This window comes from Perca flavescens, chromosome 7, assembly GCF_004354835.1.
Source record: "Perca flavescens isolate YP-PL-M2 chromosome 7, PFLA_1.0, whole genome shotgun sequence".
Taxonomy (NCBI): Eukaryota; Metazoa; Chordata; class Actinopteri; order Perciformes; family Percidae; genus Perca; species Perca flavescens.
The window spans coordinates 21,768,378-21,796,219 of NC_041337.1; the positions used below are offsets into that span (position 1 = coordinate 21,768,378).

The 27,842-nt window shown below is 40.7% G+C and overlaps 1 protein-coding gene across 4 annotated transcripts in view; it reads left to right on the plus strand.

Moving 5' to 3' along the window:
- Nucleotides 1–27,819, plus strand: part of clstn1 (calsyntenin 1) — a 47,065-nt gene extending 19,246 nt beyond the window's left edge. The window contains exons 2-19 of one of the 4 annotated variants that reach the window (XM_028583257.1): nt 1,589–1,711; nt 4,326–4,355; nt 5,891–6,086; nt 7,077–7,285; nt 7,754–7,903; nt 8,194–8,379; nt 8,490–8,738; nt 12,890–13,011; nt 13,760–13,922; nt 14,317–14,367; nt 15,633–15,790; nt 16,140–16,288; nt 17,050–17,294; nt 19,966–20,136; nt 20,509–20,654; nt 20,848–20,983; nt 22,148–22,332; nt 24,444–27,819. In XM_028583257.1, coding sequence (XP_028439058.1) covers nt 1,589–1,711; nt 4,326–4,355; nt 5,891–6,086; nt 7,077–7,285; nt 7,754–7,903; nt 8,194–8,379; nt 8,490–8,738; nt 12,890–13,011; nt 13,760–13,922; nt 14,317–14,367; nt 15,633–15,790; nt 16,140–16,288; nt 17,050–17,294; nt 19,966–20,136; nt 20,509–20,654; nt 20,848–20,983; nt 22,148–22,332; nt 24,444–24,638 — 2,864 coding nt within the window. In that variant the 3' untranslated portion in view covers nt 24,639–27,819. The remainder of the gene's footprint in view (nt 1–1,588; nt 1,712–4,325; nt 4,356–5,890; nt 6,087–7,076; nt 7,286–7,753; nt 7,904–8,193; nt 8,380–8,489; nt 8,739–12,889; nt 13,012–13,759; nt 13,923–14,316; nt 14,368–15,632; nt 15,791–16,139; nt 16,289–17,049; nt 17,295–19,965; nt 20,137–20,508; nt 20,655–20,847; nt 20,984–22,147; nt 22,333–24,443) is intronic. The other 3 variants (XM_028583258.1, XM_028583259.1, XM_028583261.1) reach the window with 3 other exon arrangements.
- Nucleotides 27,820–27,842: the final 23 nt, after the last annotated feature.

Consider the following 27,842-nt stretch of genomic DNA (forward strand, 5'->3'; position numbering starts at 1 on the left):
GAAGATTGTGGCATCCATTGACTTTCCCGCACAGAAGCTTGAGTGAAGGTAATTACCTCTTCTGAAGAGTCCATCATGTATTTTTAATCCTCCGTGTTCTCCTCGGCTACTAGCAACTGCGTGGAGGAGGGGTGGGGGCACGTGCGCGATCACGGATGGCTTGTATCATGTGGACGCGCCCACAGTTTTGTTGTCATTACTTAGAATTCCTCATGGGGGAAACAGAAACTACACACTATAGCTTTATGGCTATATCAAATGCGTTTGAAAACATAAATAAGCTCCTATAAAACCACTGGCAAATTATGGTGCTTCATAAATTATTAAAAAGTTCATTGATAATCCCAGATGAACTATTACATAACCAGAACAGTTTCCTGCCTATTGTTCTGTTGTCCGTGATTTCCTGCCATTGACTAGGCTATCACAGCAATTCATTGTTAGCATGGATTAGCTTTAATGCATGACGTGGCGACATTTAATTGATCGGACTGTTTACATTAAAAATGACCTTCTAAATAAAGGCAGTAGGGTTTAGGTGAGGACAGAAAGGCAGCAGATTATTTAAATAAGCTCTGAATTTTCTACATTCCTACATTTAATAGCTTCATCTTCTTTGAGAAAATGATTCAACATTTTCAAAGATTTTACTCAATTAGTGTGATCAAGGAGTAAAAAAGTGGAGCTACTTGTAAATAGGTCTTGCATAAAGCAATTATGTAATGGTTGCAGTCTACAGCCCTGATTAAAATTAGGCTAACTAAATATGATATTGTGCCTGAATTAAAATTATCATTCCAAAATACAGTCAAATAGTTTGTGTGTGTGTGTGTATAATTGTGTATGTATGTATATATATATATATATATATATATATATATATAAAATTTGGAAATACTTGCTTATTTTGTTTGTCTTGTCATCAGGAAATGTACCTGGTGGTCCGTTACCACTCCCAGTGTATGTATTCCTCACAGTGCACTGTCAGCCAGAGTTAGCATCACCTTTGCAGATCAGTAGCACAGGAATGCCATCCTCTCGCCTTGCTCTGGAGTGAGCACATATTGGCTGTAAGAGAGCTGCATCTCCCCTGCGTCAATGCTGTTTTGTAAGCCAGCCCAAATATGTCACTCACTGCAGCTTTTTCTGCAGCCGCCAGCTATAACAGAGTCTTGTCTGCAGCTGGGATGCTTCTCAGGCCGACTAGTACACAAAGCTGTGAACAGCCCAACTACTGCTCCACAAACCGGCCTGAAAGTCATAGCCAGAGCCTTTATCATACATGTAATGCCCCTGTCAAAAGCCATTAACTGATATGGATTGTGGTTCTGTCTGTGTCTTGAAACATTACTGGCGTAGAAAGTGCTATCCTAAAATCATCTTGAAAGAATTTGTCTTCAGTTTGGATTAGTTGAACCATTTAACATAAGTACATTGTATTTAGGATGGAGAATGATTGATGTGCAATGGAGGTTCAAGAGCAGCAGATTTTCACCCCACCAAACGTTCCACCAGCTGAAACCCTGCACAACTCTTATTTTTTTTTTTTTTTATAGACACTGACATTTCCTCTCTCTGTTTCTCACAGTCAATAAGCACAAACCATGGATCGAGACGACGTACCACGGGATCGTAACGGAAAACGATGACAAAGTACTTCTGGACCCTCCTCTAATTGCACTGGACAAAGATGCTCCTCTACGCTACGCAGGTGAGAGAGGAGGTTTAATGCTGCTGCTGCTATTCCTTTACTCCCTCAGCTTCACTTTCCTTGGAATGACTCATTTCACAATAAATGAAAAAGAAAACATATTAATTGCTTTGTACCATTAAAGCTTTGAGATTGTGTTACATGTAATGTATACAGAAAATCTGTTCATCCGTCAATAATGCAAATTTCATAGAATTGGATTCATAGATAAGGACATTGTTGTGTACGTTTAATGACATGTAATCTGTTTGCTAATGGACTATTCATAAATAGAACTAATGATTCTTTTAAACAAAACCAAAAAAAAGCTTTATATAACATACAAATACAACCTCAAATCTAGCCTCAGCATAATGCTTTGAAATCACGAGTATGTCATGGTTAATATATGAAGGCCCCTCTCTCTTTGGGTGTTTCATTCTTTCTGTGATATATAGGTTATATTAGAGATTACATGTTTATACAAATCAAATGTTCACTTAGCAGTGAAGGAGATAACAACTTTGCTTATTGTTGATTCATCATTTATGCACTCCTGTAGTGGACTATGTGACTCAATGGCATTCTGCACATTAGACTTTTATGACATGCCTGTCATACTGACATACAGCTGGCTGCCATATTCTCCAGATTGGCCCTTTTAATATTCAGATCAAAATACTCTTTCATGTTTTGTTTTTTTCCCCCTCACAGTGGAGAGGCACAATTAGTGTGCTTTATGTACCAAGGCAGCATTCACTCTGGGGGTTTTGATCACACCAGGATTGAATCTTGCCAGGATTCAAAACACCACAGCATTGGAAATGATTTCCTACCATTTCTAACATGAGTTGTGTGATCCTTTGTCTGCTAGTCCCTTCACACTCAGCGCTCTAAGCACTTGATATGACCATTTTCTATAATCTCAGATTACGTCTCTGATTTAGTAAGAGAGGCTTTAACATCCACATGCCTGTCAGAGCAGATGTCAAATGTAATATTCTTCACACAGTTATGTGAACTCTCATTGTTCTCAAGAGCTGATCGGCCTTGCAGCACACAGTTTTTAAGGTGAACAGCTTCAGCAAGAGGCCCATAATTTCTGAAGGGCATGGAGTTGAATAATATGCCCATTCTCTGCATGATGTTTGTCTCCTTTCACAGTAAATTAGCGTTGAATACAGAGCTTGGTGCTCCCACTTCTTTTAGCTGGGGCTCCCTTTTTGATGAGCAGGGCTTTGCGAATGGACTGCGTGTTCTTGTGAACTAGCTCACTCGAGACAGAGCAAGCAATCTGGCTTCACGTGGCAGCGAGGCTGACCAGCTCTGTCTTGCCAGCCTCCTTCTAGTCACTCAGCACATCTGTGCCAACACACAAGGTTCACCATAAAGCTGACCCACAAAAGAAGCCCAATCACAGGCTCTCAAGTCAGATTAGTGTGAATATGTAAAAATGTAGCATGAATGAGGATCCACTGTATGAGTTTGTGTGTGTATTTACAGTGATGTACTGTGGGACTAGCTTTAATTGTGTCTTTATCTGTGTGTTGAGTTCAGTCAGGCCGAGGAAATAGTTGAAACCAAGGCTCTTGCAAACTTGAAAATGAGCTCCGTGTTCATGGATGACTGTGCTCTAAAAGAAGCGAGGAACACAAAGCAGGGAGCATTTACCCACCAGATCTGGGTTATTTGATTCATGTCGGAACATTAGACGTCCTTGTTTCTGCAACACAGTTCCTGCAAATGGATGCCAAAAATATGCAGCATATTGATTTATTAGCCACTTAATATTCTCAGATCATAATCCACTGCATTTATTTAGTGCCAGTGGTTAAATGACCACTGCAGGTCAATGAATACGTAACAATCATTGTGATGGCTGACCCGGGCTGAGCTGAGAGGCCTGTGTGAGCAGTGAAAAGCTGAGGAATTCCTGAAGCCCTGGTGTGAGCTGGTCATTAGAGCTGTGTTGAACATGTAGGCTCACAACTCCCACTGCATGACTGGCCCTGAACAGCAGTCTCTCATGTGAAATCCATTTATAATTGTTTAGGAGGTGAAAACTAAATGACCAGGTCCAAGCCACTGGAGGCACTGACAGGGCTTTAAAACAAACAGCCAAGCAGAAAAGGACTTCATAAACTACAACTTATTTATTTGTTCTCCCAAGTTGCTTCTTATCTTGTAGTATGGAATTTAAATGATCAAATTGAATTAATAAATCCATCCACTAGTTTGCCATATGAACACTGTATGTGCAGTGTTTTAAGAAGTAAGACAAACTTGTTAAAGGACAGACTCTCCAGAATCCCCCAAAACATGCTGACATAAAAGAGTGAGATTTCTGTTGCTTGCAATTGGATGTTCTGTCACTTTTTCACTAGTTGCTTCTTCTAAAAAGAGTTTCAGTCCATTAATAAAACTGAAAATACTTTGACACAACCGGCTTTTCATAAGTGTTTTAATCCTTCCTTTCTTTCAACTGGCAGAAGACGGTTTGCTTGTGAGAACTGAATATTTTTGATTTTGTAAGCTTATAGCAAGAGTCTGTTTCCTTCCTGTCCTCTGTGTTTTCTCTGAGATCCTAACTTTTCTTTAAACTGATCTGGGTTTATCTTTTCTCCCTTCCATGTAGAGAGTTTTGAGGTGACCCTCACCAAAGAAGGTGATCTTGGGCTCTTTCTTCTGCCTTGTGCTTAGTTGTTACTATTAACCCACTAACGCAAAAAACAGCATCCACACTTTTACACAGAAACTCCCGCCATGCTCTGTAATCTCCCCATTTGGTTTTCTCGATTTTATGTTTTTCTCACCCTCAATTTCTTAGACTTCCAACAGCTGGATGAAAAGTGTGATGTGGGGCTGACTGTACTTAGAAATATCTGTGCATGAGACATCCATTGCAGTTTGCAGACCCTAACAGTTTTTCAGCTGTCACCAGGAAACCGAAAGCTGCTTTAAAACAGGAGTTTTCAGTCACTTTGCTGCCATTTTGTCCAATCCTTTTAATTAAAAAATATGGAAGATAAAGCAAATTATTGCCACATTTAATAATAAAGTAAAATCTGAAAGGACACACAAGATGATTTCACAACCTCTTAACGCCCATGGCAATTGGAGCAGAAATTGACACTAGAATTGGTATTTTAATGTAGGCATCCTCCATGTTCATGGTGCCTCTCTGCGACCTTTCAGATCTATGCAGGTACAGTGACTCCTGTGGACTTTTCTGACATGAAAGTCTTCAACTGAAAGCTGCTGAGATTGTTAACTAATGCAAACGCTCTCTGCTACAAAGTGTCTGTTGTTGCATCTTTGCCTCAGTGGATATATTGAGTTAATTCTCCACCACTAATCTCTACCATTAGCATGGCTGCAGTTGTCATTTGATGTGGATGTCAAGCAAGTTGATATTTCTAACCCCAGTTCTCATCCAGTATTTTTTGTTTGATTACTGTTATTGTAGCAGTTAAGTTCTCTTATGATTTAATTTGATCTTGATTTATTTTGCAGTAGTTTTGAGTGCAAGGCACAATTACACAGGAAGACTTTCTTTGATTAAGAAAAAATATTTTCGAAGGTATTGTGTAAGATTTTTTTTTCTTTTCACAGACATTTTTGGGCTTTAATGACGGAATTGGTGCTTATCACTAGGCTATAATGCTCTATTGCAAATAAAAAAATAGTTTCTTTTATTTATGTTAATTTTTGTTTCTACCATACAATAGGCTGTAATTGTATTCATTACAGAGATACATGATCTTCACTTTAAATACTGTTCTCTATGTAATTACTTTTTGGGCTTGGTTTCATAAATTTAATTTCTAAAATCCTAAGTACCCGTGTAAAATGCCTGTCCATATCTTTTCGGTTTCTGCCTGCATGACTGGATGCAATGTTTTCAAGTGGCTTGGAAAAGACACTCCGTCTTCTACAATACTAAATGTCCCCCCCTCTCCTAACACCTCCCTCCCCAAGTACTCACCCATATGACAGTGCTTTTGGGCTTCCTCCACAGACACCACCCACCCCTATCTACAACTCCCTGGCACCCAAAACCTGTGGCTGATCTTTTTTATTTATTTTTTTGCGTGAATTTATGGTTTTGTTGTTAACATAATTTTTCATTTGAACAATAAAATTTCACAACTGACGTCAGTCATTCTGAGCAGACTCTCTTTTGGCTCTTGGCGTGTTCAGGGGAGATTTGCGGCTTCAGGATCCATGGACAGAATGTCCCCTTCGAGGCAGTGGTCCTGGACAAGTCCACTGGCGAGGGGGTCATCCGGGCTAAAGACAAGCTGGACTGTGAGCTGCAGAAGGAGCACACCTTCACCATCCAAGCCTATGACTGTGGAGAGGGTCCTGATGGTGCCAACATGAAAAAATCCCACAAGTGAGTTAACCTTTGCCAGTTCAGAAGTGTCTGTACCTGGTTGGAACCCTAATTTTCCTCTGTCTTAACCAGATTCTGTATAGTTTGACTGCAGTTAAAACAATCAGAGTGCAGTCAGTTTAGTTAAAAAATAAAACAAGTTTTGCATTCAGATGAGCATTCAGATGAGGTGAGGTTAGAGCTGCAAAGATTATTCAGTTACTCAATCGACAGAAAATTAATCTGTAACTGCTTTGATCGTTGATCAATTGTTTCAGTAATTTAAAAATAAATATCTCTGGGTTTTCAACTGTTGGTAAGGCAAGGCAGGGCAACTTTATTTTTATAGCACTTCAGTACAGCATTTCAGTAACAAGGCAATTCAAAGTGCTTTACATTAAAGAGCAATTCAAAACATAAAAAATATAAAAACAGCTACAGCACACAATAAGACAACTGAACATGTCACCTTGGGCTGTAGGAAATCAACAAAAGAAAATAATCGGTAGACTAATCAATAGGGCAGGCTGGGTATCGCCAATGATTCCCCGAATAGATTAGATTCCGGCTCACAAGGTCCCGATTCGATTACATTTTCAATTTGATATCAATTAGGTTAGAGAAATTTCAGTAACACTACCAATTTTGCTTGGATATAAGCGAGAACTTATGCTGTAAATTGTACAAGCAAGAAGCAAGCCTCAAATATTTTTTATAATACCAGGTTAATTAAGAATTGAACCCCATGGGCGCCTGTGTAGCTCACCTGGTAGAGCGCGCGCTCGCATAAAGAGGCTTAGTCCTCGATGCAGCGGCCACAGGTTCAACTCTGACCTGCGGCCCTTTGCTGCATGTCATTCCCCCTGTCTCTCCCCTTTCAAGTCTAAGCTGTCCTGTCAGAAATAAAGGCCTAAAATGCCCAACAAACAGTCGTCACATTCTTTTATTAAGGAAGTATGTCTTTGAACATCCCTAGCTGACAGTGTCCTAACTCAAGCATGTCCATTTCAGGGCCACTGTCCACATCCAGGTGAATGACATCAATGAGTATTCGCCAGTGTTCAAGGAGAAGTCCTACAAAGCCACCGTTATCGAGGGAAAGAAGTATGACAGCATCCTGAAGGTGGAGGCAGTGGACGCCGATTGCTCTTTCCAGTTTAGCCAAATCTGCAACTACGAGATTGTCACCCCTGATGTGCCCTTCACCATCGACAAAGATGGTAAGAACCTACACCTAGCAGCCTTGTTACAATGCATGTTGGGTAAACCCTGCAGTGCATGTGTAAGACACATCACATTGATCTGTGTAAACGCAAGAATTGTTGCCCTGTGAGACGATGACGGTCTCCTTGAAAAGTCACCCCAGACTGTAGGATTATTTATCTTCATGTCTTGTAAAACTAAATGAAAGAGCCAGTAAAAACCATATCCGATCTTCAGACTTTTCAGAGATGTCCATTATTGTATTGTGCTTTTAGTTCAGCTTGACAGTGAATCACTTCTGGGCCTTTTAGCAAAGATTACAATTTGGCAGCCTTTTTTATTTTAAATACTTGAAAATACTTTGTTTTGGTCTGCTGCTTATCAGCTCAAAGTTTTTTTTATTATAAATTTCCTAGCACAGCTGCAGCTTTGAAATTAAACAAAGAGCGGCCCTCACGCTCTCTCTTTTTCCCTGCTTCACTCAGGATTCATCAAGAACACAGAGAAACTGAGCTACGGCAAAGAGCACATGTACAAGCTGACTGTGACCGCCTACGACTGTGGAAAGAACCGTGCCTCCGAAGACGTTCTGGTCAAGATCAGCGTCAAGCCCACCTGCAAACCCAGCTGGCAAGGTATCAAAGCTCTCATCTACTCAATGTAGCTCACCAAACATCACTGTTTAGGTGTGTCTCTGTGTTGAACAAAAGCGATCCACTGATGCAGAATCCACACAGGCTGCCATTGTCAAAAAGGTTATTTAACTCTTTTAAGCTACAAAGCCTTTTATTATGTTTGAAAGAACTGAAGTACTTCTTAATGAGTAATTACCATTGACAGCCCTTGTATTGACTGCTCACATGTTATCGGTGCTGTGCTGAAGGACATCCTTTCATTCTTTCCTACCTCTGGCTTCGTCTTTCAGGTTTCAATAAGAGGATTGAATACGAGCCTGGCACAGGTAGCCTGGCCCTTTTCCCCAGCATGCACTTGGAGACCTGTGATGAGCCAATCACATCCATCCGAGCCAACATTGAACTGGAAACCAACCACATTGGGAAGGGCTGCGACCGTGATACCTACTCTGAGAAGTCACTGCACAAGCTGTGCGGTAAGTAACTGCTCCACTGGAAATGATTATTGTCAGTAGTGATATTTTTCTTTTTTAGGAAATCCAAGTGGCTAATATAAATGCCTTTGTCCTCTTTGATTGTTTTTTAGGAGCCAGCTCCGGCACCGTGGAGCTTCTGCCTACACCCAGCAGCTCCGCCAACTGGACAGTAGGGCTGCCTACCGATAACGGGCATGACAGTGACCAGGTGTTTGAGTTCAATGGCACCCAGGCCATCAAGGTTCCTGATGGCATGGTGAGCACCAGCCTAAAGGAGCCCTTCACCATCTCTGTGTGGATGAGACATGGCCCCGGGGCCCATGAGAAGGAGACCATCCTCTGCAACTCTGACAAGACAGGTAACGTCCCTGGAGAAGTTTGAAAGTTATCTAAAATAAAGATTTTAGCTGCACCTGGACTGTGTCAAAGCTCCAGTTTGACTTTTGGTTTCTTGAAAAATTGTTTTATGAGTTTATATTGGTTTTCACAGAGTAAACATAACAGTAAATAATTAAAGGCATAATAAACAAAAAGGAAGCCAACCCACCATAATATAGATATAATTCTGCTATCACTCCTGCACTGATTGCCAGGTTTTCTAATACAAAGAATATCATTATATGATAACTACTTTGACTAAAAGTTATTTTAGTTTCTGATGTTGTTAAAGGGTTGTTTATGTGAGTAATATTTGTAAAAAGAAATAAGCTAAACAAAAGGCCTGTACAGTTCAGAAACAAACATATTTTTTATTTTTCATTTGTAAGTCAAACTCTCAACTTGTATGTGAGTATACCTGTTATCTATTCCGTCAAAAACTACTGACTGGGCTGTTTGATATGAATGTCAGAAACACATTGAAGCAGCAACAAAAAATATGTAAAACTACTTCACATTATCCTTTGTTAAGACAAGACATGCAGACTGAGTTATCTGAAAATTTCAGCACCCTATATTACATTAAAATATCTGGTGTCTCCTGTCAAAACTGGGGTTTTAACTCTTTTGGCATCCAAGTGGCATACTCATTATTTTTGCACATATGGTGTCTGAACATATGGCTCTAAAAAAAAAAAAATTTAGCTTCAGGCTATAATCAGTCTTAGTGCTCAGCTGGCTGAATACACATGGAAACTTTCTCACCTCTGCCGAGTGCTCACTGACCTTTCCATTTTTGTCACTAGTTGTAAATTTTGCGTGTGGTCACTGGTCACAAGCTCCTTGATCTTATTGACTGTAAAGTCTCTGCCATTGTCAGTGAGAGGCAGTTCGTCAGCTTCTGTTCGACTGCTTATATAAGAAGGATTACATCAGACGCTGTGCCCTGGACGGGAAGCTCCCAAAACCCATGATCTCGGCACCATTTATGACCTCCATTCAGTGTTCACAGAAACATAAATGTCTCACATTCAGTTAATTTCTTCTACATTTTAGTTTTTAGATTAATACTGAAGCTACATGTTAAACACTCAAACTGTAAAGCATGGGCATTGAATTTTGGACCACAAATTTGACCACAGAACAATTATGTCCATTATTAAATTAATCTGTTGGTTATTTTTTGATAAATTAATTGTTCACTTAAATGCACATCAAAAGTCACCAGGGTGTCTGACCAGACACTTAAATATACCACACGAACAGTACTGTATATCACAATATCCAGACAAATCTTTAGTTGTGATGTTGGGTCTAGCAAATAGTTGTTTTTGACATGAAAATGATTTTTCAAAATAGAAATTGAATTGACTTCCTGTTAATTCAATTCAATTCAATTTTATTTATAGTATCAAATCATAACAAAAGTTATCTCGAGACACTTTACAGACAGAGTAGGTCTAGACCACACTCTATAAATTCCAAAACCCCAACAATTACAGTAATTCCCTCAAGAGCAAGCATTAGCAGTGGCTATTGCGACAGTGGCAAGAAAAAACTCCCTTTTAGGAAGAAACCTCGGCAGACCCAGACTCTTGGTAGGCGGTGTCTGACGGGCCGGTTGGGGGCGTGATGAACAGTGGTGATAACAGTCACATTAGAAGTCACAGTGACTTCGAAGGTTATCGTGGAAGTTCATGTCATAGCAGGGCACATCGTGTCATACTGAGTAATGCAGTCTCCTATACCGGATCCTGACTACTCTGTGCATAGGAACATCACAGCAGGGTGTTGCGGGATGTGACGTGGCGCTGCAGAGCACGGGTGGGTGCGGCGGGTGCAGCAGGACGCAGCAGGAAGCGGCCGGGAAATGCCGAGAATCGCAGAGCATAGCTTTGCGAAGAAGAAACATAAGGACTCCGGGGAGTAAACTCCCCAGAGCTAGATTAGTAACAAGCAAGCATTTCTTGGACAGGATGCATACAAAAGTAACAAGTAGAGATGAGAGAGCAGCTCAGTATATCTTAGGGAGGAACAGCCTCCCCGGCAGTCTAGAATTGTAATAGCATAACTTAAGAGAGGCAGGTTAAAGAGAGGTGCCTGGTCGGGCTAGAACTCTCCCCAACCGGATCGGGCTGTACTGGCCTGCCTCCCTCTACTCTCGCTAGATTATTAATTATACAGTATATAAACTGATGACTATGAGGAGAAGCAGGTGGGCCGGGTTAGGCGGACGCTGCAACTCCTCACTCCTTAACTATAAGCTTTATCAAAGAGGAGGGTTTTCAGTTTACTCTTAAATGTGGTGACGGTGTCTGCTCCTCGAACCCAGACTGGGAGCTGGTTCCACAATACTGGAGCCTGATAGCTGAAGGCCCTGGCCCCCAGTCTACTTACAGAGACTCTAGGAACCATAAGTAGCCCCGCATTCTGGGAGCGCAGTGCTCTAGTGGGACAATAAGGTACTATGAGCTCTTCTAAGTATGATGGTGCTTGACCATTTAGAGCTTTGTAAGTCAGGAGGAGGATTTTAAATTCGATCCTATATTTCACTGGAAGCCAATGCAGAGATGCTAATACAGGAGAAATATGATCTCTTCTCTTAGTTCTCGTCAGAACACGTGCTGCAGCATTCTGGATCAGCTGGAGAGTCTTAAGGGACTTATTTGGGCAACCTGATAATAAGGAATTGCAGTAATCTAGTCTAGAAGTAACGAATGCATGGACAAGTTTTTCAGCATCGTTTTGAGACAGGATATTCCTAATTTTGGCAATGTTACGAAGATGGAAAAAGGCTATTCTTGAGGTTTGTTTTAAGTGGGCGTTGAAGGATATATCCTGATCAAAAATAACTCCTAGATTTCTGACAGCAGTGCTGGAGGCCAGGGTAATACCATCCAGAGTAACTATATCTTTCGAAAACGAAGTTCGGCGGTGCGTTGGTCCTATCAAAATAACTTCAGTTTTGTCTGAGTTTAACATCAGGAAATTGTGGGTCATCCAGGATTTTATATCCTCAATACACGTTTGAAGTCTTGCTAACTGACCACTTTCATCTGGCTTAATTGACAGATATAATTGGGTATCGTCTGCGTAACAGTGATAGTTAATCAAGTGTTTCCTAATAATATTACCTAGAGGAAGCATATATAAGGAGAATAGAATTGGTCCAAGTGGAGTAATTGATTAAATGTCTCATACTGGAGTCCAGTAAATTCTGCTTTAACAATGTGTTGTTGATGTAACTACTAGACTCATGATTATCCCTTTAAATGGATAATATACTGTAATGTTGCCAAATTATAATCAGCCCCCTGAGCCCAGAATCGTATTTCCGAAACATGATATGTTACTATGTTCCTAAAAGGGTGCCCTGTTGTTGTTTTTGGTTATCTTAATCAATTGAGAGGAAAGCATATGCTTTGAGGTCTGTTAATGGATGATAACTCCACTGAATTATATAGACCTATAACCCGATGCTCTCTAATTATAGTGTATGGCATCGTATGATTGATTTTTTATTAGATATTGTAATAGACTACGTCTAAGGATACATATTGAAAAACGTACTGTACATCTTGTAAATCTAACAACCAGTTGCTGTTTGGTACAAAGATTGCATGTACAGATAAATCCTGACTTTCTGACTTCTGTTTTTTTTCCTCCAAGAAAATGACCTATGGTTGCATTTCCAGGTTAGAGAACAGTCCATTTGTTATAGGAATTGGTTGTGAAACTGGTTGCAAATCTTTTCTGCCACCGTGAGAACCTGTTCAGACATGTTTGTAAATTATGAAATTGGCATGGGCCGATGACAAGTTCCAGTAGTTGCATATTTCATCATTACATGGCTACATGCTTGTGCTTGTAACTTACAGTGTTTAAAAGTAATTTACTGCCCTATTTTTGTGTAGTCATCAGTTGTAAGTGTAACAGTAAACCATAGGTTACACAAACCTTTTCTCTTTAATGTTATTGTGTGGTAGTTGCTTCATTGTTTCTCATGGCCTCTATAGAAGATTCAGCAGTTGAATTTAAATGTTCTATTCAGATATTCAGTTACATGTTTGCATTTACATTTTAGAGCTACAGTTTCATATCTAGATCTCCCCTCTCATCTTCTCCACTGCAGAGATGAACAGACACCACTACTCGCTGTACGTCCACACCTGCAGGCTGATCCTCCTCCTCCGTCAGGATCCATCAGAGGCCGAGAACTACAAACCAGCCGAGTTTCACTGGAAACTCGACCAGGTCAGCTGCTTCTTTTACCAAACTTTGTGTTTAGAGTTTAGAGGGTGATAGACTGTGTCACATGAAATTTAACCAAGAAAAAACGTTAGTTACACAACACTGTGCAACGTTTTTAGTCCACATTCCAGCCCCCCCCCCTGCTCTTCTCTTTGTTCTTCCTCTCAAACTTATACATAAAACTTTGAATGGTTCAGAACTCTGCAGCTCATCACCGGAACATCTTCTTTTAGTCACATCACTCCTGTTCCTCAGCAGCTTCATTGGATTCCAGTATAACACCGCATTGATTTTGAGATTCTTCTTCTCACCTTCAAGTCCATTCACAACCTCGCTCCTCTGTATCTCACTGACCTCCTTCATATCAACGCACCCACCTGTACTCTCCGGTCTTCTTCATCTGTTCACCTCACTACACCACCTGCCCGTTTGACGACCATGGAGTTTAGAGCCTTCAGCATCTCTGCCCCCCCGCCTCTGGAATTCCCTTCCACCAGACATTCGCAACATTAACTCACTTTCCCTTTTCAAACCCCGCTTGAAAACACATTGGCATATCCAACATGATTACCACTCATCTGTACTTAGTAATGTTCTGTTTGTTTTTACTATTATTATTATTATTATTATTATTATTATTATTATTACTATTATATTGTCTTGTAAGGTGACCTTGAGTGTCCAGAAAGGCGCTCATAAATAAAATGTATTATTATTAATATTTTCATTCCCTCTGTTGTGTTCTTCACAGGCGTGTGACAAAGAGTGGCATCACTATGTGCTGAATGTGGAGCTGCCCACTGTGTCTCTGTTTGTGGATGGAACTACCTTTGAGCCCTTCCTGGTTACAGAGGACTACCCACTGCACTCCTCCAAGATCGAAACTCAGCTCACCATTGGTGCCTGCTGGCAAGGTAAACTTTTTAATACATTCTTTGGAGGGATGCTCTAAAAATTAAATGAGCCATAATTCTTCTGTTTGACAAAATGTATTAATTTATAAATAAATCTGAAGCACAGATACAGTACATCATAAAGAAAAGATTTGAATGTCTTTTGGTTTCTGTAACATTTATCTTTTTTTGGTGGCTAAATAGTAAAAAGTGCTTTAACGCTACCTGATAATCTATTATTATATTTGTTTGATTAGAGCTTGTGTAAAAATGTATCGTGCATGTTATTCTATTAACTCTTTGTTAGATTCTCAAACGATGCACCATGGCCTCGTATTTAGCATCTGAATCTCAACTACAGATCCTCAACCCTCCTCCCTGTCTCTCCCTGCTCTCTTGTTTCTGTCCTTTACAGACAACTCAGGACATGACAATGACACTGAGTCAGTCTCTGAGCCCACCTCAGGTTGCTCAAGTCTTTCCCTTACTCCTCAAATATGTCCATGTGTCCACAGTGTCCCACCAAGCTAACTGCATCATCATTCCATTTTGACTAGAATGATTCTTACACATTCTAGATGCAGAAAGATTATTTATTTTTACTCATAACTGTTTGGCGCATGATGCAGTATGGATGAGTTTGATTTTTAATGCTGCCTGCATCATTATTATTATTATTTTTTTTTGCGTTTTCTTCATTCTCCATTTTTACGCTCTTCTCACTGCAGCAGCCAGGTAGTTAATACACAAACAGAAGCAAAAGTAGACATATAATGAGCACAAAACTCTGACCTGGCTGCAGCATTTTGGTCGCGATAGCTGTTTTAGAACATGACCTTTGGGTCAGAAGCAGTAACTCCGCCATATCAGATAACAGTGCCACAGCAACACACACACACACACACACACACACACACACACACACACACACACACACACACACACACACACTGCTGCATGACTGTGTGACTTTGAGATGCGGAGGTCCAGGTACAGTGGCGCAGACTTATACTCATTATGGTTCAGCAAGAAGACACAACACAATTGTTTAGTCTCTTATTTGAAAGGATTAATGCACCTCACAGCAATACTGAAACACTCAGTTATACTAAAATGTCAAGGCTAATCCTTTTTGTGTATTTTAAACATTTTGCAGTCCTTAAGATGGTTCCATTATTTTGTGAAAATAAGGTGACTAAAGAGGATTAATTTCACCATTACCTTTAGATAATACCTTGGAGTGTCTTTTTTTCAGTTGGTTTTCCACAGTATAGCAGCGGTTCACTTGGTTAATGCAGATGTTGCATGCATACGGCGTGTACAAGCTCATCCATCATTCTCCTGTTTCTCTCACTAGGCCTCCGGCCTTGTAAGGGCACACATACTAACTTGCATGAACGCCATTCACGCCAGCTTTGCACATTGAGACAGCATGCTTGAATCACCAGCCAATAAATGGTGAAGTCTGTGGAATGTACACTTAACTAACTAGTTTTTTTTATGTGTGTGTGTGTGTGTGTGTGTGTGTGTGTGTGTGTGTGTGTGTGTGTGTGTGTGTGTGTGTGTGTGTGTGTGTGTGTGTGTGTGTGTGTGTGTGTGTGTGTGTGTGTGTGTGTGTGTGTGTGTGTGTGTGTGTGTGTGTGTGTGTGTGTGTGTGTGTGTGTGTGTGTGTGTGTGTGTGTGTGTGTGTGTTCTGTTTGCTTCTCCTCTTCACTATCCTGATGTGCCCAGGTGGAAATGCTCGAATGGCCCAGTTTTTCCGAGGGAACCTAGCGGGGCTGATGATCCGCTCTGGCAAGCTGGAGAACAAGAAGGTGATTGACTGTTTGTACACCTGCAAGGAAGGACTGGACGTGCAGCTGCCGGAGGAAGTAGCTTCAGCTGTCAAGGTGAGGAGAGCACCGCGTTTTAGAGACACAAAACAAACTCAACCTCAGTCAGGCTGGATCTGTGCCTCAAGAAGACGGTCCAACTCAGTGGTTGCAAACCTTTTAGGCGTGGGATCCTAGTAGGGGAAGCAAAGTGTGCACTCAAATCCTTTAAGTGTGAAAAATGTAAAAATGTAAGTGTGAATTGAAAGAAAACCCCAAAAAGGTAATTTAAAGAACAGACAACGTGAATTAAATGTGCTTTGCGTGACTTTTATTATAGCTTAGTATCACACTAACACATTTTTGTGTGTAAGCATGGCATTAGACAATCTTGCCTCAAATTACTCAACTTGGTTTCTTCTCTCAGGTTGAGTTCAACCCCAACCAGTCCTCTCTGACCGTGGAGGGTGACGACATTGATGCCTTTGACAAAGTCATGCAGCACATCTCCTACTTGAACTCCCGCCAGTTTCCGACCCCCGGCATCAGGCACCTTCGCATCTCCACCACCGTCAAGTAAGTAGCAGAAGCCAAAAATACTTCCCCAGTAGTGATGATCTTGTTTGTGAAACAGGTTCTTTCTGCCTAACAGACATTCAGAGAGGGTTTGTCTTTCTGCTTTAAATGTAAAGATGGTTTCATGAGGTAAAGTAGATCAGGTCAGTAGTTTTTCCTAATTTCCATAACAAAGAGAGTAAACATGAAATGTTTAAGGGTTGGAGAATGACAGAGGAGCTGTAACATTCTGCATTTTCTTTTTCAGTTCTCTCTGATGTATTTTATAACAATGATGTATTCAAGGATTGAAATGTGAATAACAAAACAGCATTACAGATTTACAGATGATGTATGAAGAGAATGTATTAAGACTTGGGTTTCTGCTGAGACGACTCTAAGATCAGTTCCAGTTAGTGTTGCAGTTTAACATTGCTTCTTATTTGCATATGCACAAATCTGTATCAGCAAAGTTTCATTGGGTGGACTGAGCATTTAGACAAAATGATGAATTTTCCTTATACCTTAACTTTCTACCTGTGAGGGCAACTCAAATGTATTCACTTTAATTTGTCATGTTTGTTCTGAAGCTGTAAGAGTCCATCTCAGGATTTTGTCTTTCCCCATCACCCTGCCTGAACTGGACATACATTATGTTATGGAAATAGGGCACATTTAAAATGCTCCTTATGTATTTTAAAGCAGAGGGAGAACCAGCAACCTAATCAAAAAATTATAAACGATACAGGTTCCTAGGTATTTAAACTTGAATCTCCCCTCAGATGCTTCAACGAGGAGTCCTGCGTAACAGTGCCAGATGCCGAAGGTTATGTGATGGTGCTGCAGCCCGAAGAGCCCAAGATCAGCCTGAGCGGCATCGACCACTTTGCTCGCAGCGCTGCCGAATTTGAGAGCCAGGAAGGTGTGACGCTGTTTCCCGAGCTACGCATCGTGAGCACCATCACACGCGAAGTGGAGGCCGACACCGAGTCTGAAGCGACAGAGGGAGCTGAGGATGACCCTACAGGTGAGAGAAATGCACATATGACCCCTACATTAACCCCAGATAATGGTATAGGGAATTTGTAGATATAGCTAACCCATTTTTCAGTGGATTAGTTGTGTTGTTTGATTAACAGTCTGCTCATCCTCTGATTTATATACACTTTCTACTTCAAACGACCACATATGTAATCTTAGTCTTGTGTTCTCTGAGGCAGTGCAATACACAGTGGTTGCCTTGGTTGAATTACCTTAGACACCAAATGTGAATGTACAGTTGATAGCGGGGTAGATGTAACAGTAGCAGGTAATGTTGAAGATTATGCCTGGAGGCCGAAGGGATTGGACAGACAGAGCGAGAGGGAGCGAGAAAGGGATAAGTTGTTTACTACTTTATGGGAGGGAGGGGCATTGACCAGCCAGCCATCTGTTAGGCTCGTATGTGAGCTAAGACGTGGAGAGACAATAGACGTGACACAGATACAGGGAGACGCAATGTCCTGTGGTGAACAGCAGGCCATATGGGACAAAAGGGCTTACAGAGATCTGTTGCTATTACCTGCATTACCCTGCCCCACCTTCCACAGCCAACAAACAAGAGATGTCACAGTAGATGACTAAGAATCAATTAATAGCAGCTTCCACAGAGTCAAAAGGTGCAAACTGCGCATGAAAGATTAATTTGATACACAAGCAGAATGGAGAAGACTGCCTGCCTCAGCTGGGCTATTAAAATATAGTCATACCTTTTATTTGTATGGGTTTCTGAACAGTTTTCTGTGTTTTAAATCTCTGTTCTTAAACAAATAGAAAATACACTAACTGAAGATATATTATTAAAGTGGCTATATGTAACTTTCAGTTTGTGTTGATTCTAGAGGCCAATTTGGACAAAAGTGGGTGTGTTTTTACCACACCTGCTGTCGAAAAGGTCTTTTCTTTACGGTACTGTATTGCCCACTGTAGATTACTGAGTTAGCGTTACTCGGAGGTCATATAGTGGCGATGAATATTTTGCTCAGAAAGAAAATCTTTTAATTTACAATAAGAGAATACGTTACAGATGCATCATTGCGTACGGCAACTTAGCCTACTTTGGATGTCTTGTGAGCTAAGCCAGGTATCACTGTCAGTGTCACGAGCCAAAGCATTAAGAGTTTGTTGTAGCAACCAACATAGTAATAACTTGTAAAGCACATTTCATGAAACCCAAGGATGCTTTACACAGGTACAGGGGGACAAGGGAAAAGAAAATCGTAGGCCAACACAAACACGGAGGAATAAAACGTCCGCGTTAAATGGAAGGGGGACGTAATTTAATGTAGGCTACTGGCGTACAACCACATCGCGCATTGTCCAGTTATTTTATGAATGACATAGACATATTACATATCTGAGGGCCAAATCGGAGATGTTTTTTAATCATTTACAATCCGGTAATTTTCTCCATCTGTTGAAATCCTGACAGAAATTGACTCTGTTTTGCCCGTTGTCTTTCACTTTCCCTTTTAGCTTTTAGTTGCAATTAGGCCTATATAAAGAAATCTCCAGCTACCTTTGGCTGGATATACTAACACAGGCTTTTTCTGGTGAAACTCCAAAATCTGTGACCCTTCAGAATACTTGCTCTGTTGTGCCGTCTACCTGCCGTAAATCATTTAGTGACTTTACTAGAGGCATTACTAAAAACTCTATAAAACTATCATTCTTTTCACTGTTAGTCTCGTTTGCTGTTATAGGTCATTTATGATGATCAGATAGAACATTACACAGTTTCAGAAACATGTAAAAGTTACATAATAGTCACTTCAAACAGATAAAGTAGCACCATACTGCTTTTTAAACATGGAACATATTTGCTGTTAACAACACTGTGGTCAACCTGCAGTAGTTCATGATGAAGGGCAGCTATCGCTGATAACTGTGTATATGTGGTATGGAGTAGCTAAGCCTACCAGCAGCTCAGGTTGGGCTGTACTATTGCTGATCATTTCTAATGATCAAACTGTGGTGGCCCATATTGGGTTATCTCGAATGCATACTCATCTAGATTCAATTCTTAAACCTCAACCTTTTTAAGTGCTTTTAAAAAAAAATTTTTGGAGTGGCTCATTAACTGGTCTTTTTATTTGTGAACAAGTAGTTTCACATGAACAGGCAAATATTCTTATCTTAAATTGTTCATTAGAACAATGTGTTTAGTACAGGAATATCATGTGTTTTTCATCTTGGAGGTCAACGTCGGTTGGAACAAAAGACTACAAGTTTGAAAATGAAAACAATCTGGAGGTGTTGAGTTAGAAAGAAGTGATCTTACCAGACCTCTGTAGCCCACCTCTCATCTCTGCTTGAGGCTAGCGGCTCGAGGCTACATTAGCTTCTACTAGCATAACACACCTGAATCTCTGACCCAACTGTCACTGGTCTAGTTGTATTGTGGGTAATGTAGGCGCCAGGTTTTGAAGGAAGAAGAATGCTTGGAATAAAAAGGACAATATCTCTGGTTCTGCTGCATTGATTTTTGATCCATGTTTTCCATTGTGTGTCCGACATGTACTAGGACTGCAATGCTAAATAAATGGATGACTTGTTTAACACCATCAACAAACATACATTACAGGCCCAATGGACAATCCTAAATTTGAGAAGAGTTCTAACTCTTCTTTCTAAATCGTTTCTCTCCATTGTTCATTCAGTCCAAGAGACAGTGGTGTCAGAAGAGATCATGCACAACCTGGACACATGTGAAGTGACTGTGGTGGGAGATGAGCTGGACGGGGAGCACGAGGGCCTGGAGGTGGACATGTCCCAGCTGCAGCAGCATAGCCTGGAGATGAGTTCCTCTAACCTGGGTCTCGTCATCACCGGTACGGACACAGAGCTGTTCGAACTAGCACCTAGCGGTGCTATAATAATAGCTTTGCAGAAAATATAAGTAAATTCTTTGAAATCGGTTTAATACTGAGGCCTCAAATGTAAACACTAAAAATATGTAACCACATACAGTATAATGTACATGTATAGGTATTTAAAGTTTAGGCACTCACACTGTCAACTAGAGTGATTTGAAGTCAGAGTTACCAAATCTACTGTCTCTTAGGGTATAGTTTTTAGTATATAGTATTTATACATTTCTAAATCTTAAAACCACACACTACTTTAGAGAGCTTTCCTGACACTTTCTGGTGATTGCTGATCAAATTTCTCTCTGACACAAACTCCCCTCTGTGTGTTTCCAGGTGTGAACACCATGGCCAACTACGAGCAGGTCCTGCATCTTATCCGTTACAAGAACTGGCACACCGAGGCTCTCTTTGACAGGAAATTCAAACTGGTCTGCTCCGAACTCAACGGTCGCTACATCAGCAATGACTTCAAGGTCGAGGTATGACCATTTTTCAGTTGCATCACATAACCGTGACGCATTCACAACAGAGGAGTGCAGGCAGTGCCATAATTTTACCGAAACCTTCTTGTGTCTCCTCACAACACTTGAGCTAAAGTGATCTAAAGTGGGGATCTATTGATGATGTTTTGTGACAGTATACATGTGTGTTTCTGGTTTTCATTCGTTCTAGGTGAATGTAATCCACACAGCCAATCCAGTGGAGCATGCCAACAATGCCATGGTGCAGCCCAACTTCATTAACCCTGTGCATCATGCCTCTGTGGATCTGTCCGGTCACAACCTGGTCAACGCTCACCAGGCCTCAGGTACTGCAACATGTAAAACGTTTGGGTTCAAAAACATATGAATGAATATATGAAAAAAGTTACTTTGTCCACTGCATCATACACACCAAAACTGTGGCCACTTTTTTACCTCTGCTGAAGCTTATCTGTCTTAGCGACAGCTATTATTAGTCATTTTGTTGAACTGGTCATCATGTTAAAGGACAGAAAAACTAATTCTGGTTAACACTGACTCTTCTAGTTTTTATACATGTTTACCTCTTGCCTAAAACCAAACTTTCAGGCATCATGATATATTTTACAATCACTTAATGAATAATGATAATGAACTTGGTAATTTTTGCTTACTGAAACTTTGGCGCATTTTACTCATACTCGTAAATGAATACCAAACCTCATAATCAAACTTTTAATCTGCTTAATTGTTGGTACTGTAGAAAAAAGAGTTGGCCTCTGGTGTGGCAAGCTTTGTTAGAGATGGATTACGGTCTAATAATCACAAGTAGGGCAAGTATGAAACACTGGATGTTTTTTTTTTTTTTATGGCACAAGTTTAGGGATTATACTTAAGTGCTGTTTGTGACATCTGTACATTCGGCGGTCTGAACACAACCTTTTATTTCCTGGCTTCAGTAATCCTCTGGGCTGTCAGGCTCACTAAGCTTGCCACGCAAAAGAGAGGCCCTTTCCTGTTAATATGGGGCAAAGTGGAGCAGGTTGGAGGGAGACAGGCAAGGCTATTTAAAGAAAGACACACACCTAGAGCTGCCGAAAACATTCATTTGCAGTTTAAGAAGACATTGTGGGTTAGCTCAGTTGGTAGAGCAGGCGCACATATATAGAGGTTTACTCCTCAATGCAGCGGCCGCGGATTTGACTCCGATCTGCGGCCCTTTGCTGTATGTCATTCCCCCTCTCTCTCTCTCTCCCCTTTCATGTCTTCATCTGTCCTGTGAAAATAAAGGCCTAAAATGCCCCAAAAAAGAATCTTTAAAAACAAAACAAAAAAAGAAGACATTAACATCAGCACTGGCGCACCATGAAACTAAAGTCGTTGACATGTTCTCAGACAGAGGTGGATGCTGAGGCTCCCCACATAAAGCTTTACCAGGGTTTTTATGTGCAAATTGAACATAGTTTACGTCTAACTCCTCATTGTGTCCGTTTGTGTTTGCTTCTTCACAGTTGTTCCCAGCGCTGCCACCATTGTCATTGTGGTGTGCGTTAGCTTCCTGGTGTTTATGATCATCCTGGGCGTGTTCCGCATCCGAGCCGCACACCAGAGCACCATGAGTGACCAGGAGAACGGCAAGGAGAACGAGATGGACTGGGACGACTCAGCCCTCACTATCACCGTCAACCCCATGGAGGTAAAAACACACAGGGAGGCGAAATGAGGGAACATTTTTCTGGTGATTAGCCGGTGAAAGACAGCTTTTCACTGGCTAATGCTCTCTGGGTGATGTTGTGACTGTGGCCTAGTTTCATCTGAGCTCCCAGGATTGACAGCACTGTGGGGACGTTGAAAGAGACTTTGTTGTAGATATTTATGGAATGTTACCTTGCTAGTTAAAATAAAAGATTTATATATCAATATTTAGATCAATTCTGTGCAACCAAGTTGGTCTTGTCGAGATTTAGAGCGATTTGGTGCCCTAGCCAATAAAACCGCACCAATAGTTGTGTCTTCCCAAAGTCCAATGTGAAAGTTTCAAATTAAGGAGTCAGCTTTTAGGCAGGTTATACATATTTGTACTGTGGACTCATGTCATGAGTTATGTGTTGGCTTGCAACTAATTTATAATGTTTTCTAGTCACAATAATCCTGCCTAGCATCTTAACTTAAAGAGTAACTGAACACCAGGTTGACAGGCAGCGTTATGCTTACCTCTCTAGTTGAAGGTTTCAGGCCTGGGGGTACAAGCAGCCAAAATGGGTTTCCTCAGGAGGGTGGCTGGTGTCTCCCTTAGAGATAGGGTGAGAAGCTCAGTCATCCGTGAGGAACTCGGAGTAGAGCCGCTGCTCCTTTGTGTCGAAAGGAGCCAGTTGAGGTGTTTAGGATGCACCCTGGGCGCCTCCCTAGGGAGGTGTTCCAGGCACGTCCAGCTGGGAGGAGGCCTCTAGGAAGACCCAGGACTAGGTGGAGGGATTATATCTCCAACCTGGCCTGGGAAGGCCTCGGGATCCCCCAGTCAGAGCTGGTTAATGTGGCTCGGGAAAGGGAAGTTTGGGGTCCCCTGCTGGAGCTGCAACCCCCGCGACCCGACACCGGATAAGCCGACGAAGATGGATAAAGAAAATGGAACTCTCAGCCTAAATCATATCACAGGTTGCAGTAGAGCACCACTCCCTATTTCCTACATCCCTGTTTAGTGAGACCTCCTACATTTGTACAAATGTGGTCCAAATTAAACTCTGTTTCGGGGAATGGTCACTTGATCAACTGCAGTAAATGAGTAGTGAAGTAGTAGTAATAGTCTCCTTAACAGCGTTCAGTGAGAATCCAGAAAAGCTGAATTCACATATAACAAACAAAGCAATGAGCTGTGTTCCTCTGTTTTGTTAAGTGAGACCAAACTTGTATGTTTTCTTAATGATATTTAGGGAATTTTATGCCTTTTTATTAGACAGCTGGTAGTAGACAGATGACAGGAAATGATGGGAGAGAGAGATCAAACCCTAAAAAAAATTGTTTTTAATTAAACTTTTTTTTGGCACATTAACTGACATTTGTAGGATAATTAACATGATAAAATTACATCATCACGACATGACTGCACTGGGAGAAAAAGACATCGACATGTTTGATGTCTTAAAATGGTTTTTACACCATAAGAAAAAAAAACTTCTAAACTTTAGACTGCATTTGTTATTTTACTTCCAATAAAACCTTAAACACAAGTGGAAAGCTTCACTATTTTGAATAAAGGAATTGCCTTATATACCTATCTTAGAATGACCTGTCTAAGAAACATTTAAAGCAGGGTGTTAAGATTAGAGTCCGGATCGGGCAGAATTTTTCTGTCCGAGCCCGACCCGAACCCGACACCGTTTAAAATCTATTTTTTTTCCTCATACTAATGACACATGTAGGCTACGTTTTTGTGTGGAAAGCCCTTTTTTATTAAGCAACTGCAGGAAGGCATTCAGAAATGTCAACAGATGAGCGCATCAGCGCACACGGGGCAACAAGCGTAAGCTGTTAAAATGTTCAGTGTGTTAACCTTTCCTGCTTGCTTCGTTTCCAACCGTGATCAGAAAATCAGGAGAGACTCGTTACCTCCAGGGCCGACGTTATAAAATGAATAACCACTAACTCTGCTCCGGTTGCATCTACAACGCGTCCACTTCCTCTTTCTCTATCTCTCTTCTGCCCGGTTGAAGCTCTACACATGAAGGAGCAGTTTAGATCTCTAAATATATACATTATTGTGACTCTTCACTAACATGCCCACCCTCTCTCGCTTTGTCTCTAACGCAGACGTACGAGGACCAGCACAGCAGCGAGGAGGAGGAGGAAGAGGAGGAGGAGAGCGAGGATGGAGAGGAGGAAGATGACATCACGAGCGCTGAGTCAGAGAGCAGTGAAGACGAGGAGGGCGCAGAGCCGGAGGACAAGCAGGGGGCCAGCAGACAGCAGCAGCTGGAGTGGGACGACTCCACCCTCACCTACTAAAACACACACACACACACACACACACACTCTCTCACTCAACACAAGCTCACACACACACATCACCAACTCACACTTACTCAGATCCTCATACTCACTGTTCCACACAGACTCCCACCCCCCCCTACAAGGAGCCATGATGTAAAAAAAAAATACAAAAAAGCAAAACAAAAATTCCCTGCAGCGTATATATGGTCAAGGATTTCCTGTTGTTATCTTAGTGGTGGTACTTAGTGTAGTGTAGTCATCACCGGATTGCTGATTTTTACCGTTTATTTTTTTATTTATTATATTTTAATTCCCAGGAAAACTTGGCCTACATTTGTTCTGAACTGATTGAGGCAGCCAACCCTGCACTTTTTTGTTTTCTCAGATGTAATGCTTTTAAATGGAGACTTTTTTTTTTTTTTTATGTATATTCTTTGCTTACTGCTTTTAGATTTGTTTGCAGCTAATGTCACGTATAACTTTGACATGAGTTTTCTTGACTTGTAGTCCACAGTGAAACAAAACAATGCTTTTAACAAGTAGACCGCATTTTCTTCTTTTTTCTTCTTTTAGTGCATGAGGATATTTGAGAAGTCATATGTGTAGAGAAATGAATTGCTTTTTAAAGATTTTGTAAATATAAAGAAACCATGTAATTAGTCAATGTGTTAGTGAAGGCCTACTCAACAGGGTCCAATATCTAAAATGACGCAGTTCGTAATATTTGTGTCACAGGCTGTAGCATGTCGCTAAATTTCTGCAAATGCTGTTCCATCATGCTTGTACATGTCTGCTTCATGATAAGAAACCCTAACTGTTAAATGGAGGTTTCTATGACAAAGTGGTGTCTATTTTGTCTTTTTATTTTTTGCAAAGAGGAATCATTTATTTTGCTTTCTCGCAGGTGGATGGTTTCAGCTTCATACATTGCTTTGCTTGCACAGGTAGCAATGCTCTACTCCAGACATCTGTATTTTTCATTCCCAATGGATCTCACTGTTGTACAGAAGGGATTTTCTTTTTGTTCAGAGTAATCATACCCAGAGAAATGCTAATGTACAAATCGACATTTCGTGTGGAACGGTACAAACACTAGGCCAGCAGGTACTTTAGTGCTGTTGATCTTGAAATATGCGTACTAAAGTTTTTGCCAGTTTATTTTGGACAAGTAGAAAGATTTCCTCAGCAGCTTTAAAAGTCTTTCGTCCGTATCCCAGTCCTGCTGTGCTGACAGAAGTAGGGAGGTAAAAACCCTTCAAACTACTGAAAGAGCAGATTTATGGCAGACAGAGCTTTAGTGGAGCCTGGTTGAATAGTGCACTTGCTGGCATTGTTTTGGGGAAGAGTAATGAAATGAAAGTACTTTTCAGGATTGCTTTGTTGCAAGTTAATTTTCCACGGCACGGCTATTTAAATCTGAAATAATAAACCATAGGTTACATGCATTTTTAAACTGGTTTCCTGTTGCAAAATATGCACCGTCTTTATTGTAGTTTAAGGTATTACAACTGAAGTTATGACTGCATATAGCTTACAAAAGGAAAACACTTTAAAAAAGAATCTTGTTGTTTGTTCAATGAAATATTTGTTTGCCGTATACCACTAGATTTTATTGTACATGGAACTGTACTGTAGAGTTGTTCTAAAATATTTGTTTACATTTGGTAAACTTATTTTCCTTCAGGTGTTAGTATAAAGCTTATACAATTGATTGGGAAAATGTGTCCAAGCTCTATCTCCTCTCAGACAGTTGTCCATCACTGTTGTATATATCTTTCACAAAACCAGATACAAATGTACCTTCACACTTAACTATTTAGTGTTTGTCTCATGTTTTTGGGTACCAAGTTAAAATGTTAACATTTCCCAAACCTGCGTTAGCCTAATTAAAGCAGATCAGATTTCGGGCATTGAAGTTAACAGAACATGGCATTATTGATATTAGAAATGTCAGTGTTTTGAGCCTCATGTTTTACATGCAAATCAAATTTTAGATGCCCAAACTGAAACATTGGAGACAATTTCCAGGCTACTTTTGAGGGTTTAAGTCGCGCACAGTTGTGTTTCTTAAGTTCGATTGATTTATAATTTTAAGAGGTTGGTGGTGGAAGTGTATCGAACAGTCTCCCCTCAATGATGACTTGGACTTTTAAAAAGTGGGCCAGGTCTGAGCCGGTTGAGATGGGAGTGCCTTTTTTCCGATCATAGCGCAATTAGCAGGTCTAACAAAAACATTCATCCGTGCTCTTTTATTCGTGGCAATTTTTGTTTGTTTTTTATTTGTATTTGTCTAGATTTCTTACAGAGCGTAACAATAGTCCACTGCTAGTTTTATTAAAAGTGAAAAACGTTTTACATAGATGTCATGTGTCCATGTTGATGTGTAGAGGAAGTAGATCCATATTGTATCTTCTATAGATATTATACTAAATCATTGACGAAATCCACCTTTAAAAAGATGTACAGTACATTATGAAATTGCTTTGGCAGCATACATACAGTATATATGTATGCTGTTAACTGACCTATTTGTGTATAGTGGAAGGTAATTTTGAACAGTGTCCTATTGCCTGAGTTGTTGAGAAATGATTTTGAGGGCAGCATGAAATTCACAAGAACCAGAGTATAAGCCTGTCCAAATTCTCCGTTTCATTACGTCAAACACTTAATGTCCACATTTCATCTACGGTACAATACCATGGGTCACTGATATGTGCACACTGACTCTTAAGTCACGTCTCCACAGTGACTGCACCATCTCCAGTTTTCTGGGTTTAATGCTTTCTGATCATCCCCCTAGCTAAGTGTAAGTTGGTTGAATTGAATGTCACTGCCTAACAAACTGAAATGCAGCCATACTGTAATAACACTAAGATTTAGGGGAATTTACTTTGCATGAACCACAAGTTTGTGTATGTTCCATGTGGGGTTGTGAGACTGGAGTGAGAAAAGCGACGTGATACACTACTGATTCTCAGATCGTCTGTTTCACAAGTCCACAACACTCCAGATATATATTTTTTTTCTTTTCTTTGAAAAACGTGCTCAAAATGAAAAAGGGTGACAATGTTTTCCGAACGGTTGAATGCTTCCTTTGTGTTTGTTGGAGCTGCTCTCACTTTTCTACTAACTGAAAGGCAAATTGTAGTGAAGTTGATGCTTGCTCGTAAACAAAATAAAGGATGATGAGATGGGGTGTAACTTGTCTGCTCGTTTTTC